At 35.3% G+C, this 17,491-nt stretch overlaps 1 protein-coding gene across 2 annotated transcripts in view; it reads right to left on the minus strand.

The window, feature by feature from the left end:
* Positions 1-17,491, minus strand: part of TNKS (tankyrase) — a 229,331-nt gene that overhangs the window by 62,795 nt on the left and 149,045 nt on the right. For both annotated transcript variants that reach the window (XM_025393840.1, XM_025393841.1), the window contains exons 9-12: positions 13,062-13,183; positions 11,513-11,604; positions 11,343-11,421; positions 982-1,153 (exon numbers count right to left, since the gene is read on the minus strand). In XM_025393840.1, coding sequence (XP_025249625.1) covers positions 982-1,153; positions 11,343-11,421; positions 11,513-11,604; positions 13,062-13,183 — 465 coding nt within the window. The remainder of the gene's footprint in view (positions 1-981; positions 1,154-11,342; positions 11,422-11,512; positions 11,605-13,061; positions 13,184-17,491) is intronic.

A 17,491-nucleotide genomic window follows, 5' to 3' on the forward strand; every position in this document is an offset into this window, starting at 1 on the left:
AGCAGATATAATTCACAGACAAAATTAAACGGTTAGGAAAGAGGTTAATTACACTAAATTTCTTTTGATTATAGTTCATCATTTTGTCAGTACGTAGACTGTGTTACTTCCTCTAGTTTTGGGACTTAGGAAGCCAATATCTATTTTCTTACCAGTTTATGTTTAAAATATCTAACACCATACCAGGCAGACACTGAAACATTTGGCAAGATTTTATATATATGTATTTTTATTATTTATGTATTTATTTATTTTTTGAGACAGAGTCTTGCTCTGTCACCCTGGTTGGAGTGCAGTGGCATGATCTCGGCTCACTGCAACCTCCGTCTCCCGGGTTCAAGCGATTCTCCTACCTCAGCCTCCCAAGTAGCTGGGGCTACAGGCATGTGCCACCACGCCCAGCTAATTTTTCTATTTTTAGTAGAGACAGGGTTTCATCATGTTGGCCAGGACGGTCTTGATCTCCTGACCTCGTGATCTGCCCGCCTCGGCCTCTCAAAGTGCTGGGATTACAGGCGTGAGCCACCACGCCAGGCCTATAAATATATTAAGGCCAGAAAAAGAAAAGATAATTTTATAATAGTGTCATGAAGAATTTTAAAAGTATGTCAGAACATTACACAGGTAAGAACAATTAATTAAATGTCATTACCATATGAATGATTTATAATTTTCTCTATTTGATAGATTTTATAGCTACCATAATTCCACACTGTTTATATGAGTTTTAAGTCATCTTTGATCAGAACACTCATGAGTCAGGTTTTCAATTTAAACCTAAAAAAATTAAAAGCTGTATTTGCTTCCTTCCCATGACACCTACCTTACCCTACCTAAAAAGGGAGATGGGGAAGGCCACAGGCTAAATTGCAAGAAAAGGCATGAGAAAAACTACAGGCAAAGTAAACACTGCAAAGTTTGTCTGTGTATTTCAGCAGGAATGGAAAACATAAAAAGCCCTGTTGGTCTATTTTAACTCACCACTCAGAATCTGCTGCACTGCTTCATTGCCCATCTGTGCTGCTGTGAAGCCTTGTAAGGAGATGATGGAGGGGTCAGAGCCGTAACTCAGCAGAAGGCGGCAGGTCTGCAGGTGGCCTGCTAGGGCGGCTCTATGCAAAGCAGTCTGACCAAGGGTGTCCAGTGCATTCATCTGAAAAACCATTCGGTGGGCACATGGAATTGAGCATCTAGTTTAGTTTCCTTTTACATCTTAGAAAATACATTCGTATGAAAACAATCAACTTTCAAAGCTTTTAAAAAGTCTCATAGATATTATTAACTTTTGCTCACTGATTCTGAAGAACTATCTTCTTTTTAGTTACCCTTCCCTGATCACCTTACTGAAAATTACAACATACCGTCTCTTCCCTGAATGACCACTTTCCTGACTATTTCTCATTTCCTGCTACTCCCTTCAACTACTAGACTGTAAGGTCTATGGAGGGAGCAACTCTGGTCTGGTATTTACTGCTTGCCACAATGAAGACGCTCACCAAATTCTTCTGAATGAATGGATTTTACCAAACTTTTCCCCAGAATATAAAGACAACAGAGTATGTAAGCGAAGACCCTCAAAGTAGTTGATTATATTTCTTTTCTAATTTAGATAATAAAGCTAATTATACTATAACTGAATTACAAGCACATTTAATCAAAAAAATGATTTGAGGATTCAAACACTCCTTTTTAAAGCTTTGAAGTTACACACAGGAAGAAGAATCATTTAGCTAATTGTGAGACTGCTTAAGACAATGTGAAACACTGGGATCATGTTCTTAACCTGGTCAAACCTGACTCATCTTATCTTCCAGCAGACCCTAATCAGCACCCTCTACTCCAGTCAGACCAAAGTCCATGTTCATGTGCTTGCTGCTCTTTTCAGAGAAACCCTTCTTTCTGCCTTTCTGGCTTCTGAGATCCAGTGTAAGTCTCCTCATCTCCAAGAAGTCTTCCTTGATTTCTTGAAGACTTTGATTACTCCTTTTCTGAACATCTATGTCAATTTAGCACTTAACTGTCTTATAAAATTTAATACTGGGGTAGTTTTTGTTTGAGTTAAACTAAGGTTATTGAGAATATAAGTGCATGTTACAGACAGACTGTCCGGGTCCTCTAGAAAGGTCCTGCTAAAGGTACACAGTAAATTCTCAATTATATGCTGATTGATTATTTAAAGCATTTGTGTACACCCATCAAATACAAGATTAAGAAAAGAAAGGGTATTAGACAACTGGTCCCCCTGTCGCATCTTTCATCACTACCAGTAAGGCTGTTGTTCTTACTCAGGAAAGGGTTCATATAAATTGTTGATGGTCTTTCACAAAACTCCCATGAAATACTAATATATTTAACTCTATCACATTTGCCAGAAGAAAAAATGACTGCTGATACACAGCAACAAAAAAGCACAGCCATTAGCATTTATCAGTGGAAAACACAAGCTGCCAAACTAACTTGAGTTTTGATTTCTTTGTTACTTCTTCAGCACAGAAGAAAAACCTAAAATTGTGAACATTCAAATCATCAACATTTTTCTGGAAACTGGGTAAGAAACATACTAACTTATTCTATTATAGTTATGGGAACTCCCAATCCAGCTTGTTAAAGCATGGGAACATGATTTGATGTCACCAAAAATACTTTACGTTCAGCACTAAAGTGATTATTTTCACCAGGTTACAGAAACTGTCTCAAATAAAGAGACTGCTACATTTAATGTTACACCTCAACTGTAGTAATTAAATGCTTAAGACTGGCTTGACCTATCCATTCAGGAGTCAGAATAACGGATGTCTGGCAGTTCTGGAGGCAAAACATATTCCCACTTTTTCTTGTATCTAGAGACTGCAACCTTAGTGTATGTATTTTTATTTCTATCTGAGTAGCAAAAATGACTTCCCAGAAGATGAATAACTGAGTAAAACTATATAAAATCACAATGACATTTGGCCCAAAATGTTTAGGACATGAAATTATGATTCAAAAAATGCCACAACAGTTCTGGAAACCAGCAAGCAGACCACAAGAAAATGGCTGAGGGGAATCCTTCAATATTCTACTCAGTGTCAACAGCCTAGTCTCAAACAGCTAATCCTGAGGTCACTTCTCCCAAACTTAAAGCTATCATTGTCTACATCACTCATTTGGTAATTAATCACAAACTGTTCTGTGACATCTGTACTTACACCTTTAACTGTGAACATGTGTTTGTCTCAACCTAAAAGCAATTTCAAGTAAGCTGAGAGTTGAAAACAGTCTGTATTCTTTAGCTAGAGTGACACTGCATTTTTTCCCCAAACCATGACACATTGAAAGTAAAAGTGAACAAATAAAAAAATTAATAGGCATTAATATATCTGTGATAGAAGAACAAATGACAGGTTCTCCAAGTATTATGAGAACCAAGTCCAAACTCTCCAACTGAGAATACGAAGATCTTGCTTTTCATTGTTTCCATTTTCTGTACCTTTTGGACTAACTAATCATGACTTCTGACTGTTTAATAAACAAACTTCTTTACTTCCCCGATTTTCAGTCCTTACTGAAAACGTATTGTTTGTATTTTGTCTATATATATTTATGTATTTAATTCCTGAACATTCCTAGCTGAAATTCTATTTTCTTCATGAAATTTCTCCAATCTTCCCCAGGCTGCCACCACCAATAGAAATAACTGTTTATTCCTCTGAATATAAATCGATCTATACTTCTCTTACTATATATACTACTTTCCAGTTCATATAGTAGTCAAATAGACTATGTTAGACAATTGTTAGATTTTAAGTTCCTTAAGAGAAGGATATTGATCAAATTCAAACTTTATATATCCTCCTAGCAGTAAGTACCATGCCTTGTATAAACAGATATTTGAAAATGGTTGGTAAGTGAATGACTCACAAGAGCAACAAATTAATAACTTCTGGTGATAAAAAATACTACCTCTGACATACTGTTCCGTATATTGAACAAACATTAGGAACTACTAAAATGTTCTCTATCTAACCAAAATGCATTCCTCCTTCACTGGAAATTGAGGAAGAAGGGTAAATGCCAGTGTTTATAGAATTGCTTAATATTGAAAATGAATTTGTTTTATCTGTAATCAAAATATAATTTAAATTGATCCTAATGTTTCTACAGGTGTTTTACAAGTATTCATCATTATCATCGGTGGTATGCATAGTTAAAGCACTTCCTGTGAGGAATGAAAGAGACAAATGAACACAATTTTAATGGTTAAACAGAATACTGACATAGTAATCAGTATTTTACTTGAAATGCTTTTTAATCCTTTAATGTGTTGTGAACTCACTACAGAGTATGGAACTAGATTTCGATTTGCTAGCTGAAGTTGGGTGTACTCTTTGTAAACATTCGTGTGGAAATTTAAAAGAAACAATCAAATTCCCTGAAAAGATTTACATATATATATATTATAATACCATAGATTATCTTTGCTTGTTTCAAGGGGTACTAATCTTGCTCACATGCCTTAAGAAATAAGAAACTGAGCAAAACTGATTAGACTAGAGGGTGCCAATCCAATGAATGCCCGTACTCAACAGTGAGTCTTATTCATAATTATCCCTTTTTCATCCCCGAGACGGGACAGACCCTATCAGCTGCAGGTGGTATACTTCTAAGCCAAGGACACATAAAGTATGGGTTGTAAAAGACCACATTTAGGCCACAGAGAAATAATACAGAAAAATCCAGTCTGCAGAAAGAAGAATGAAGCAGATGAACAAACACTGGCAGAGAAAAGAAACCATGCAACCTCAGAGAAAGAGAGACAGAGACGGAGCGACAGAGACACAGAAGTGGGGAAAGAGGGAGAAACAGGGAGAGAGAGGCATAGAGAATTGCAGCCAATGTACCTAATAGTTTCTAAATTCCTTGTTCTGGTCTTTTGTGAATCTCAGCTACAATTCTTACATATTATTTCTGGGAGATAACCATATGGGTTTCTCACAGAAGTAATAAACACATTTATATTAATATACATTTATATTAGTATAAAATAGATTTCCATTTGTGTTTAATCTAGATTGAGTTGGTTTGTTACTGACAACTAAAATGTCTCTGGGACACTTGCCCCTTTGGACTTTATTTTGGTATGATGAAACCTCAGATATTATTTGCACTGTAAAAGATACTTAAGATCTATAGTATCTTTAAAAGTACTTTAACGTCTTTGGGCTAATAATCTACTTATCAATCTACCTCTAGAAAAGCATTAATAAAACTCTTATAATGGGCTGACACATCTCCCCAAGTGAGCAAAGACTCGTGATTGCTTCTAAATGTGAGAAATAAGCCTATTAAATGTCAATTATTATGTCACAATATCTTCTTAAAGACAATGTAAATAAATCTGTCAAATTAACACACACGAACATGAACTGTCAAAAAATTCCTTCATGTTTCATGTATTTAACAGATACACATAATGACAAAATAGCCCTGCTTTATATATGAAAAAATGCATTTATGAATTAAACTTCTTGAATACCATATGCAGTTGGGGCATAAGTTTTCTTAATAATGAGAGCAGACAATTCACTAGTGATAGAATGCAGAATGCTAGGGCAGACTAACCATAATAAAGAAAAAATTGCTACATGGAGGATAAAAATCTTCATGTCTTTCCTATTTAGACTCTATAGTACTCCCAAAAAGCAGAGGATAATAAATTATTGATTTTTTTTAAGGTACAAAAGTTTACTCCTAGTAAATGAGGATTTTTCAGATGAATTGGTTAATGCTCAAATGTTCTTATAACTCTCCTTTCCTTACTAGCAATTTGTTTTCTAATGTTTTGCTGAATATTGCCCCCTTCCCCCTCTAGAGCCACAGCCATCCTCCACCTTGCTCTGGGTCCTGAGAAAAATCACTTCTATGAACCACATCAACAGACTCTTTTGGTCTTCACTGTTTTGATGAATTTGGCCATGGGCACTGGGAGGAGATGGGGGGCACTGGGAGGAGATGGGGGGCACTGGGAGGAGATGGGGGGCAGCAGGACAATGAAGAATAAGATTAGATACATCCTATGATCAAAGGCTACAGGTGCTGCCAGGTGGCCTTTTCCATATAGCTACCATCTTCCAGTGCCAAGAACCTCCTTTCCCTTGTCCCTTCAGACCAGAGATGATCACACCTCCCCCTTTGCTGCTAGTACAACCTCATTCCTTGCTGCTTTCCTTGAACCTTGCCCACGTTTGTATATAATTCCTTTATTAAACTTTCATCAAATTGCCCACTTTAAGTGTGCAGTTTATTGCCAAGACCCTAACTGATATACATCTCTACCTCTATCTCGCTAGAATTTCTCCTTCAAAAGCTACCAAAGCCCTCATATAAAAACTGTCTAAGTAAATGCCCCAGTCTGCCTTGATTTCTCTCTATGGCACTGGTCACCTGCTCCTTCTTCATACTCCCCCTGTACTCCACAGACAGTGTGACAGAACTTCCAGCTTTCTCTTCCCACCACTGCTCCATAAACATGGGCAATCCTCAAATGATCTTTCCTTAACTCTCTTCTTTCCATGCTTTCTCTACCAGGGACCCTACTCACTCCCAAAATATAGAATCACTATGTCAATTATCAGTAGATCTTTCTAATCTTAAACTCTTTTATACTCTAATGTTGTCTTTCCAACTGCTGGTTTTATTAAATGTCTTTCTATAATATCAACTTCAAGTAGAAAATCATTATCATGGCATAGGAAACCAGTGTTTCTCTGTAGCTTTCTTACTTCCATTAATTGCACCACCATGTTCAAAGTCCACTCTAACACCCAATTCATTTCCAGGTAATACAATTATTCCTTCATAAGTGGCTTTTATCTTTCTCTTCCTTCTTCATTACTAATGCTGCTAAATTGATTCGGGACTGAAGTCAAGTTTGGTAACTGCATTAACTTTCAAACTGGTTTTTCCCACAGTGTCTAGTACAGTCTTGATTATTTTGCATGCCAATATTTATTGAGTTAGTGGATCAAACCCAATTATGAAGGGATTAGATATGTGTCTTACAAAATTTAGATAATTAAAGGGAAATACACAGTACATACATGTTTGAAAAGACAAATGTGGAAAAAATTGCTCATATTCACAAATAACCAAAACATTATCTGTGTGTTAAGCACTATACTACATATTTATATACATACGCTCATTTGATTGAAAAAAAAAACAAACCTGTAGGGAGGTTGCTTCACATATCACTGATTAGTCAATTGAGACTCAGGGAAATTTAGTCCAAGGCCATAAAACTAGAAAGTGGAGGATTCTAAACTCAAAAGCATGCTTGTCTAGGTTATGTATGGCATACATTTAGTTTAACAGCAAACCTGAAGTTTGTATGTATTATCAGGCTTTGGGCAAAAGAATGCTTTGATTTATAAAAATATTACTAAGTTCTGTCAATGTAAGACAAATTACTTAATGGTAATTAGGTCTTCATCCCAAATTCTTCTGCCTTGCCTGAGAAATTGACTTATCAGGAGTAGGGGAAGGCAGCAGGGTGGCAAAAGCAGTGGAAGACGGCTGAATCCTAATTAAAAACTGGTGCTGCTTGTTCAGATGGTGCTTCTAGAATCAGATGGAAACCATGAGTTACCTGAAAATCATACAGAAACCATGATTTCCTAAGAAAGAAATACTATACAAGCAAAAATGGGAGCCCAACAATAGCTAAATGAGTTTCTTACAGGTAGTTTTTTACAAACACATTAATCACCGGATACACCAACCATGAGGAACAACATCCTGCCTTGGGATGGTGGAAAAAGTAAATAGGAGTTGTTATGGCATTTGATATCTACTGATAGCAATTGATATCTATGGGTTCATAACTCTGATTAAATATACCTTTCCTCTTTTTTAAGTGCCCACTAGCAAGTGTTATCAATGTAGCTGAACTATAGTGGAAAGAATAGGGTGAACACACAAGTCTAGAAGTTCTTCTACATCATTGACAGGGCTGTTCACAATTATTCATGCCCTACTGATGAACTAAGATGTTACTGATGAAAATGCATTGTGCACATGAAGGGCAAAGAAAGAGTGAGAACCACAGACCTAGAGAAAGGCTGACTAGAACAAGTCATAAAATAATGTTATTTTTCATTGAACCTTTATAAAATAAGCTGCCTGATGGGAGACAATAAATAGATACTATTTTCCCAAAATGAAAGGCATTATTCCAAATTTTTCAGGAGCATTATAAATGTCATTAGATATTTACAAAAACAGGTCAATGATAAATGTACAGAACTCGTTAAGTGCAGCAGAAAGTTCACTTAGCTTAGTATTTTCTGCTTGAAAGAGCAACAAGATGTTACTTACATAATAATGCAGTAGTCGTACCTACAAAATAGGTAATACATCTGTAGAACTCTGTTCCCTTTTATCTCACTTTGTCTTGATTTCATAAATTAAAAACAAAGCAGTGATATCCAAATTTTTAAATCACACACCCTCCAGGTAAAAAAGTTTTGAGAACACTTAATATATGTATATGAATTTCTTTGTAAATTATAACCAAGAAGTGCTACACTATTATAAAACTTATACAAAGAGAATTTATGAAGGATGAGAAAGAGATGAAGTAATTAAAAATTTAAAAAGATTTTATGATTATTATTTTTTGAGATACAGTACTGCTTTGTCACCCAGGCTAGAGTGTAGTGGCATGATCACAGCTCACTGCAGCCTCGACCTCCTAGGCTCAAGTGATTTTCCCACCTCAGCCTCCTGAGTGGCTGAGACTACAGGCATGCGCCACCACATTTGGCTAATTTTTTTTTATTATTTGTAGAGATAGGGTCGGCCTATGTTGCCCAGCTGGTCTCAAAATCCTGGGCTCAAGTGATCCTCTTGCCTCGGCCTCCCAAAGTGCTGGGATTAAGGCATAGGCTATGGCGCCCGTCCAAAACATATTTTAATTACTAATGCTAGAAAATACCCACTGACTATAGTTTAAACATTAAAAAAAATTATAAAAATTGTGATATTAGGAATTTGAGGGTTTAATTTTAGGTTCATTTTATTTTTCTTTTCTTTAGAGACAGAGTCTTGCTCTGTTGCCCAGGCTGAAGTGCAGTGGTATGATCATATCTCACTGCAGCCTCAAACTCCTGGGATCAAGTGATCCTCCTGCCTCAGCCTCCCGAGCGGCTAGGACTATAGGTGCACACCACCACAACTGGCTAATTTTTTACTTTGTTGTAGAGATAGTGTCTTGCTATGTTGCCTAGGCTGGTGTCGAACTCCTGGCCTCAAGGAATCCTCCTGCCTTTGCCTCCTAAAGCTCTGGGATTACAGGAGTGATTACGGGCCACCACACATGGCTCTAAGTTCATTTTTGATAATTAGTTTGAATGGCTGTATTAGTTGAAAAGATTTCATACAGATATATGGAGCCAATGAAATAAATGCATTATTAACTATGCCTACTCAATCACAATGCTTATTTTTAATGTAATTTACTAATTATGCTAAGGTTTTCATTGAAATTCTGTAGTAAAATTCCATCTTTACTGATGTTCTTGCAAAGTTATTAGGAAATGTTGCCTTACAATATTTTGAATAGATTCAAAATCTACCCTAAACCCAAATTAAGGAAGACTTTTGAACAGGTTAGAAAATTCTGTTTTTGTGTTTTTAAAATTATGTAGATATGACAGGTGGGTGATTCATTTATATCATTTTTCAGCAAAATCACAGAACAGTGAACATTTTCTAAAAATCTATTTTCAAAATGTTCTCTTCATTTTTTAAAGTTTGTTTTTAAAAAGCAGTTACTTTATCATTCACCTAAAGTGTGCAACTTTTACCTTTAAGGATCTGATTATGTTTCATTTTTAAAGGGTATCCATATACAAGTCATGGTCATTTGTCCTCAGAGAACTATTAGCAAATTTTGAACCCTTTTATTTTCATTAAAAAGAGCACAACTATGATAACGCCTTAAAATACTACTTCACAAAATAACCAGACCACCTTTTTATGCTACAAAACCGTGTCAGGGTCACACTCCCTGTGTCCCTTGTCAGGGTCACTTCTCTGATCAAGTATGATATTTATAAAAGTTCTACCATTTAGGATAATATCCATAAATTCAACTCATTTGGACACATGTAAAGTCCACTATGCCAAAATATGCTGAAAGGGAACAAATGAGTGAGTTTGCCACTGTCAGTCCCTGGATACTAACAAGTCCCACTCTTCTTCAGGAACCCTTGATATCTGACATGAGTCAGACTGGCTGACACATGGACCTAGTGAGAGTGCTGGCATCATCTTTGTATTCAATATTGGTAAATATTAATTTCCTTATTCTTAAATAAAAATATTATAAATTGAAATGCTAGGATTTTCCCAATAGGGCATCTTGTATGCTCCATAGGGAGTCTGTACCCTACTACCTTGGAGACTACAGTTTTGAAATATACATTCTTGAGCATGAAAAAATCTACAATTTCAAGTCACCTCTAAAAAACAACCAGTTTGCTTCTTTCCTCTCTTAAGTGCTTGACAAAGTTTCAGACTATACCATTCAGAAAATGCCAATAAAAATTATTAAATATGTCATATTTCTTTAGTGTAGAGGGTGAGAAAATTATCATTACAAATTTGAAAGCATACAATTTTTTTTTTTTTTTGAGATGGAGTCTCGCTCTGTTGCCCAGGCTGGAGTGCAGTGGCCCGATCTCGGCTCACTGCAAGCTCTGCCTCCCAGGTTCATGCCATTCAACTCCCTCAGCCTCCCAAACAGCCGGGACTACAGGTGCCTGCTACCACGCCCAGCTAAGTTTTTGTATTTTTAGTAAAGATGGGGTTTCACCATGTTAGCCAGGATGGTCTTATCTCCTGATCTCGTGATCCACCTGCCTCGGCCTCCCAAAGTGCTGGGATTACAGGCACGAGCCACCACACCCGGCCACAAATGTTTGTTAGAATAAGTAGAGCTATTCTGATGCTATCATTTACAAAATTTATTTTCTGATAAACGATTATTCAAATGGTGACTATCAAAATATATCAATATGGTATTAACTGAAAATAGTGTAAAGTTTAAATCTATTTCAAATGACTGTAGCTACATTTTATTGCTTTATAGAAGGGTGACATTAAAGGATCAAGAAACAGGTAACTTTTTATTAGAAACAAGATTTAAATCAGCTTTATAGGAGAATCTATGAATTTAAGTACAAACTAATAGTCCTTTATAAAATTAGTTTCTTCGGAAAAATCGGACAGAGAGAAGCAGTGTTAAGAGCAGCTGGCTGCTCAGTGCAGAGTCTGGCACTCTGCTCAGGTGTGTGCCTCACCTTGGCGCCATGCTTATGCAGAACTTCCATGACATCATTATGGGCTCTCTCTGCTGCAACATGCAGGGGAGTCATGAAACTACAGAAAAGAGAAAAGGAAAGGTAATTGTCTCTCTTTTATTGCATTTCCTTTTTAGAAACTGAACAACTCTTTCTGCAATTATACTTACTCTTTATTTTTTTCATTAACATTTGCTCCTTTTCTAAGTAACAATTCTGTCACTTGTTTTCGTTTGGGATGCAGAGAGGCCACAGCACAGTGCTATAAGGGAAACAAAACCAAGTTAATAAAATACACTTCTATATGTACAGTAGCTCTTGGAATTGAACAGCATCTGCTGACCATTAAAACACTGTTATCTCAGTGTATCAGAACATATGTATATGTTTTACATCACAGAGATGATCTGTATTCTTTCTATGTATAGTGGAAATACAAAACATAAGCGTTTAAACCAAGGTGAAATTATGCTCTTAGTTAAACATTAAGAGAGACCTTATTTCTTTTGGCTTAGCCAATAAATAAATATTCACTATATATTCCATGGAAAGCATCATAATACATATGCCTCTTCAAAGCTGCAGAAATCTGTAACTAAGTTACTCAATCTTTCATTAGGCTACCAGCCACACAAGTCAGTATTTCTCAAGGTCTTCTACAGAGGTACTCCCACCACTACAGGAGAAGTTTATATGCCCAAGGATAAGCAAGAAAATGATATAACTGAAGAGGTTTAGAGAAAGAAATATTCTCAGAAATTTTATGTTTTACCATAATATTTTTACAACTTTTTTATTCTGCTTCATTTTAATATTTGTATTAAAATTTAAAAATAAAAAACTACTTACAACTAAATAAAATGAATACTCAAAAAAAGTGGGTCAGGTTTATTCTGTGGCTCTGAATATCTCCTAGCATAATACTGTGTAGCTTGAATCTATCTCAACCCTACTTCGAGAGACATGTATTTAAGTGTATCTATAGTTAGCCTATTTTGGTTTGGTCAACCTTTTAATGTTGTTTTATGCAGATACTGACTAAGGTTTGACCTCTTGTGTCAAATATATGTAAGAATATTAATTAGGTGTACTTAAGGTGTGTGATGCAGGCATCACATATGCTTAAATTCTGAATTTAGGAGCAATCACTAACCACTCTCTAGCTGAGCCTTAATGTGTCAATGACAAAGAAAATAAATCTTTCTGAAAGTGCATTTGAAGAAAACATGGATAGTTTTAAGAATAACTTGCATAGTATCAAACAAAAAATTCATGATCTTGCCAATTTTCTACCATGAATATAATCAGTACTTTGAATATAATTACTCAAAAAGATAATGCAAGTATCTGAAAATATACTTTAATCTTCTACAGAAGGAAATCTAGTATTTATCTAGCAAACACAAGGAAAAAAATTCTATTGGAAAATTGTATCTTGTATTTTATGAAAGCACTGGCTGCAAAAGTGGATTTGTTATAATGAGGTTGGGAAGACAAAGGTAAAACAATTTCCAAATCGAGGTTGAGCAAATGTCAATTCTCTCACCCATGAAAAGAATCATCCCCCAAACTAAGTTTAAAAATCAATGCAACCAAAATTAAAATGCAGATTCCTGGCATTTCAGATACTAAAGTTACTTTAAGGTTTCTGAAATGAAAATCATACTTTGTGCTTACATTATTTCAGACCCAGGGAACAGATTAACAATAAAATCTTACCAGTGCAGTTTCATGAGACTGTGGTTGTTTGAAATTAATGATTTCCAGAGCAAGTGTTTTTTTAACTTTAGCTAAGTCTGCTTCTCTGGCTGCTTGTAGTAAAGAATGACCTTTAAATTCATCTGTCAATGAAACAATGGTTGACATAAAAAAAGATTTAAAATGTATAAAAATCCAGCATGATTATAAATAAGTAGGAATATTACTATTTTATGAATTTCTCTATTTTAGCAATAGCAGCAATGTGACAATATGATGATAAAAATGCAAAAGAGGATGTAGATTAATGAAAAATTGTGAAGTATTAATGCTCTGAAATAAGACTGTTTCACACTCTCAGAGTCATAAAAATACACCTATAAGATACTTATTGCAGCAAAATTTTGAAACGGGAAACCTAAATGTCCACCAAAAGGAAACCAGTTAAATAATCTGTGCACACATATGCTGTAACACTTTCTAGCTCTTACACAAGAGATAGGTCTACATACACTGACATGAAAGTATACAGTGGTACATGAAAATTCAAAAAGGAAAGGACAGGCTGATGCTTTTTTTTGTATTATCACTACTCTTGCTACTACTATTGCCACCATAAGTACACCATAAGTAATGGTGTAGAGAACATTTACAGAAATATTCACCAAAATATTAATGGTGATTAGGTCTTGACACAGAAAAGGAAAGGACTTAAAATATGGGAGAAAAGCAGAACTTGAACATTTTTCAAAGAACAATTAATAGCTTATTATTTTCATCAGCAGGTGAGAGATTTTTTTGAAAAGCTGTATCTAAATTAATTGCATGAATGAGAATCCAATATTCTTATTAAAAATGTCTTGTTTTATCTTTGACAAACTTTACTTGCATTTTGATATGCCCACTTATTAACAAAATGCTGGAACTGTTTAAAGATGCAAATAACGTATGACCTAATACATTACGCAACAATTTCAGACCCTCTCACATCCAGGTCTTTGAATCTGCATGGTACTGCATTTTGCCTTTTTTCCTTTCTCTTCTCTCCTCTCCTCTGAGGGACCCAGGGACCCATCATATTCACCCCCTCTCTCAAAAGACACAGAGAAAACACACACACAGACACACGTGCACATACATGCCTCATTACTACTCATCATTCAAGGTCTCAGTTCAGATACTCTGGGTGAGCCTTCCGGACCTTTTCCAGTATTGGGTTAGCATTCCTTCTTAAGTAGTCCACAGCATTTGCATTTAGCCTCATCATAGGACATATCACACTGTCATATCAGCTATGCTAATCTCATCACCTAGCACAGTGCTTGGTATATGGTAGGTAATTTATAATATGCAATAAGGCATGAATGCTGAATATTTATAAAATAAGTCATTGCAGGGTCAGGAAAATAACATTTTTATATAACTTCTTCTTTAGAGGTTCTTTATCACTGCTAGATTGCTGAAAGTAAGGACTCTGAAACTTCAGAAACAAAAAACTAAGGTCAAATGAGATGAAAGTAAGCCAGTAGATTCAAATAACAAGACTGTAGATTTTCAGTGAAATGATAAAATGTGGGACCCATGGAGTGAGAGAATTATAAACTGTGAAATATATTAAGAAGCAGGGGTCAGACAACCACAGAGGAAGGTGGTGTTCTGAGAACTGATGTCTGGCAAAATGTATAGTTTTGTTGGAGTCAACAGTCTAGAGAAACGTAAACTTAGTGCAAATCATACTGGCCTTTTTGCTAATAACAAATACTGTATGAATATAAAGTGATAAGGGCATTTCTACCTTTTCAATTATATACTCCGAAAAGGTGGCTCAGAAAAAAATGAGCAAATTTACAAAAACATAAACAATAGACTGCAGTACTAGGAAAATTTTAAAATGATGATGCAATAATACAAGTAAACAGTATGATATTTTCTCAAATAACAATAAGTAAAATATTTCTTGTCTCTGCTCTTTAGAAAAAAAGTAAAGATTTCTGTCCAAATTGATTTTAAAATTTAAAATACTTCATTGAGAAATACTTAATATTAAAAAAAACCCTAGAGAATAAAAAAAAATTGTCAGCTATATAGTTGTCCTTCTAAATTTCTAAATGCAAAAGGTTACATAAAGGTCTGTTTTGAAAACTCCAGGAAAGTTAAGTAAGGTGGTAAAACTGTAAATTACTCAAATTTACCCTGAATACTAATACTTATAAAATACATAGAAGCTTTTATCTCTGAATGTATTTTGAAACAAGAACAAAACCCAAACTACCTGGTTCATGTGGCTTCATAAAAACAACCAATTAAAAAATAGACAAGAGGTCAGGAGCAGTGGCTTACGCCTGTAATCCCACCTGAGGATTTGGGAGGCCAGGGCAGCCTGATGGCTTGGGCCCAGGAGTTTGAGGCCAGCCTGGGTAACATGGTGAAACCCCGTCTCTACAAAACATACAAAAAAAAAAAAAAAATTAGCTGGACATGGTGGCATGCACCTGTAGTACCAGCTACTAGAGAGGCTGAGCTGGGAGGATCAGCTGAGCCCTGCAGGTAGAGTCTCAGTGAGCTATAACTGCACCACTGCACTCCAGCCTGGGCAACAGAGCTAAACCCTGTCTCATAAGAAAAAGGAAAAAAAAAAAAAAAAAAAAGACAAGTAACAGAAAAAAATGTGTGTAATAAAATGTTACAACTATAACTATGGGCATAATGAAAACACTGTTTTTCTTTGTTTCTTGTATATTCTTCTTTAAAAGAAATATGTAATTGTGAATGCCTAACATAAAGCAGTAGACATGATAATGAAAACTGCAGTTAGAGAAGGTCCGATTTTGTCAAATCCTTTTCTTCAGACAATTCCTTGGTAGAATCTCAGTTATCAAAACAAAGGGGATACTGAGAAAGTTGGAAAGAACTCTAAGCAGGTAACTGCTCCCTTCATTAAACTAAAAATTTAGGTTAAATTTTAATGTCTTCACTGGAATAAGATCAGTAAAATACAATGTAAAAACTTCATAATACTCATAATTTACAAAATGGCTGAAAAAAATCAAATGATGACATAAGAATAAAGCTGAGCCAGTGTCTAATCTAAGAAAGGAAATCAGAAAAAGATAAATTAATATACTTTGAGTTGAGTCAAATTCAAGGTCAATAAGCTTGTTGGACACATACTATATGCCATGCACTGTGTTAGATACAGGTAGGTAGATAAAGGCCCAAATATAAATAGCATCACACATTTTTACTAGGTAAAAAGGAATTGCACAGGGGCTAAGACAAAGAAAAATAAAACCAAAGGTCTAAGAGTCAAAATTTCACTAGGAAGATAGAACATACAAACAGAAAAGCAAACTATGTAATGCAAGATAACATATGGCAAGAGACACCTGGGTAGGAGCGAGTAAACGAACTTCTAAAAGAATTCATTACAAGGACATCTGCCCAGTTACAATTTGGCTTGTGTTGGCCTGTAATCTAGTAGACGTCACCTATTTGAATACCAAAATAAGTTCAAATTTCCACTTAAACAAGATCAAAATTGTGGGGAACTGTTTCTGTTTTAATATAAACTAGTTTAAAACTTGTTTAAACACAAATAATGCTAGCATCATTTTGACTATCCCTTTTCCTTAAGAGATAACTTAGCAAAGATTTTTTTCAGGTGTAATCATCTTGGAATCCTGGATGTAAGACAGAATATAGACCACAGGATAACTTAAAAATGAGGTAGGCGACACCTAGCTTAATTTAAACCTGAAATGCCCACATGTAGAATTAAATGTCTCAGTATTTGATGTGAAACCATATATATGTGGTATCCTGAAGTATTCAGAATCCTGAATGAGATTCTAGAGTAGAAAAAGGACTTTAGGCAAAAACTAAGGAAATGTGAATAGAGTATGGCCTTTAGTTAATACTGTATCAATACTGGTTTATTAATTGTGACAAAGGTACTATATTAAAGAAAAATGTTAATAATAGGGGAAACTGGGTATGGAGTATATGAGAACTGGGTACTATCTTCATACACTTTCTGTATATCTTAAACTATGCTAAAACAAAAGTTTATTTAAAAAACATTTGCATGTATGTATTGGTAATATATTCAGAAGATTACCTCAACCAAATTATTTTAAAGATCTCACTTAGATATGGGCAAGTGATTATACTTGGGTCATAACACACATGGTAAATAAAAATATGATTATGCAACTTTGCAGGGCTCGGGGAATAGTCAGGGTTCAATAATGCTAGATACCTATTACTATCAGTGGCACAAGAATGTAAGCCCCATAAGAGGGTTCAATAATGCTAGATACCTGTCACTATCAATAGCACAAGAATGTAAGCCCCAGAAGCTCAGAGCTTTTTAATGCTTTGTACACTGCTATATTTCTAGTGCCTGCCACATTGTAAGTATCCATGAAATGGATGCTGATTGACTCATCCTC

The sequence above is a fragment of the Theropithecus gelada genome, chromosome 8 (assembly GCF_003255815.1).
Source record: "Theropithecus gelada isolate Dixy chromosome 8, Tgel_1.0, whole genome shotgun sequence".
In the NCBI taxonomy this organism is placed as follows: Eukaryota; Metazoa; Chordata; class Mammalia; order Primates; family Cercopithecidae; genus Theropithecus; species Theropithecus gelada.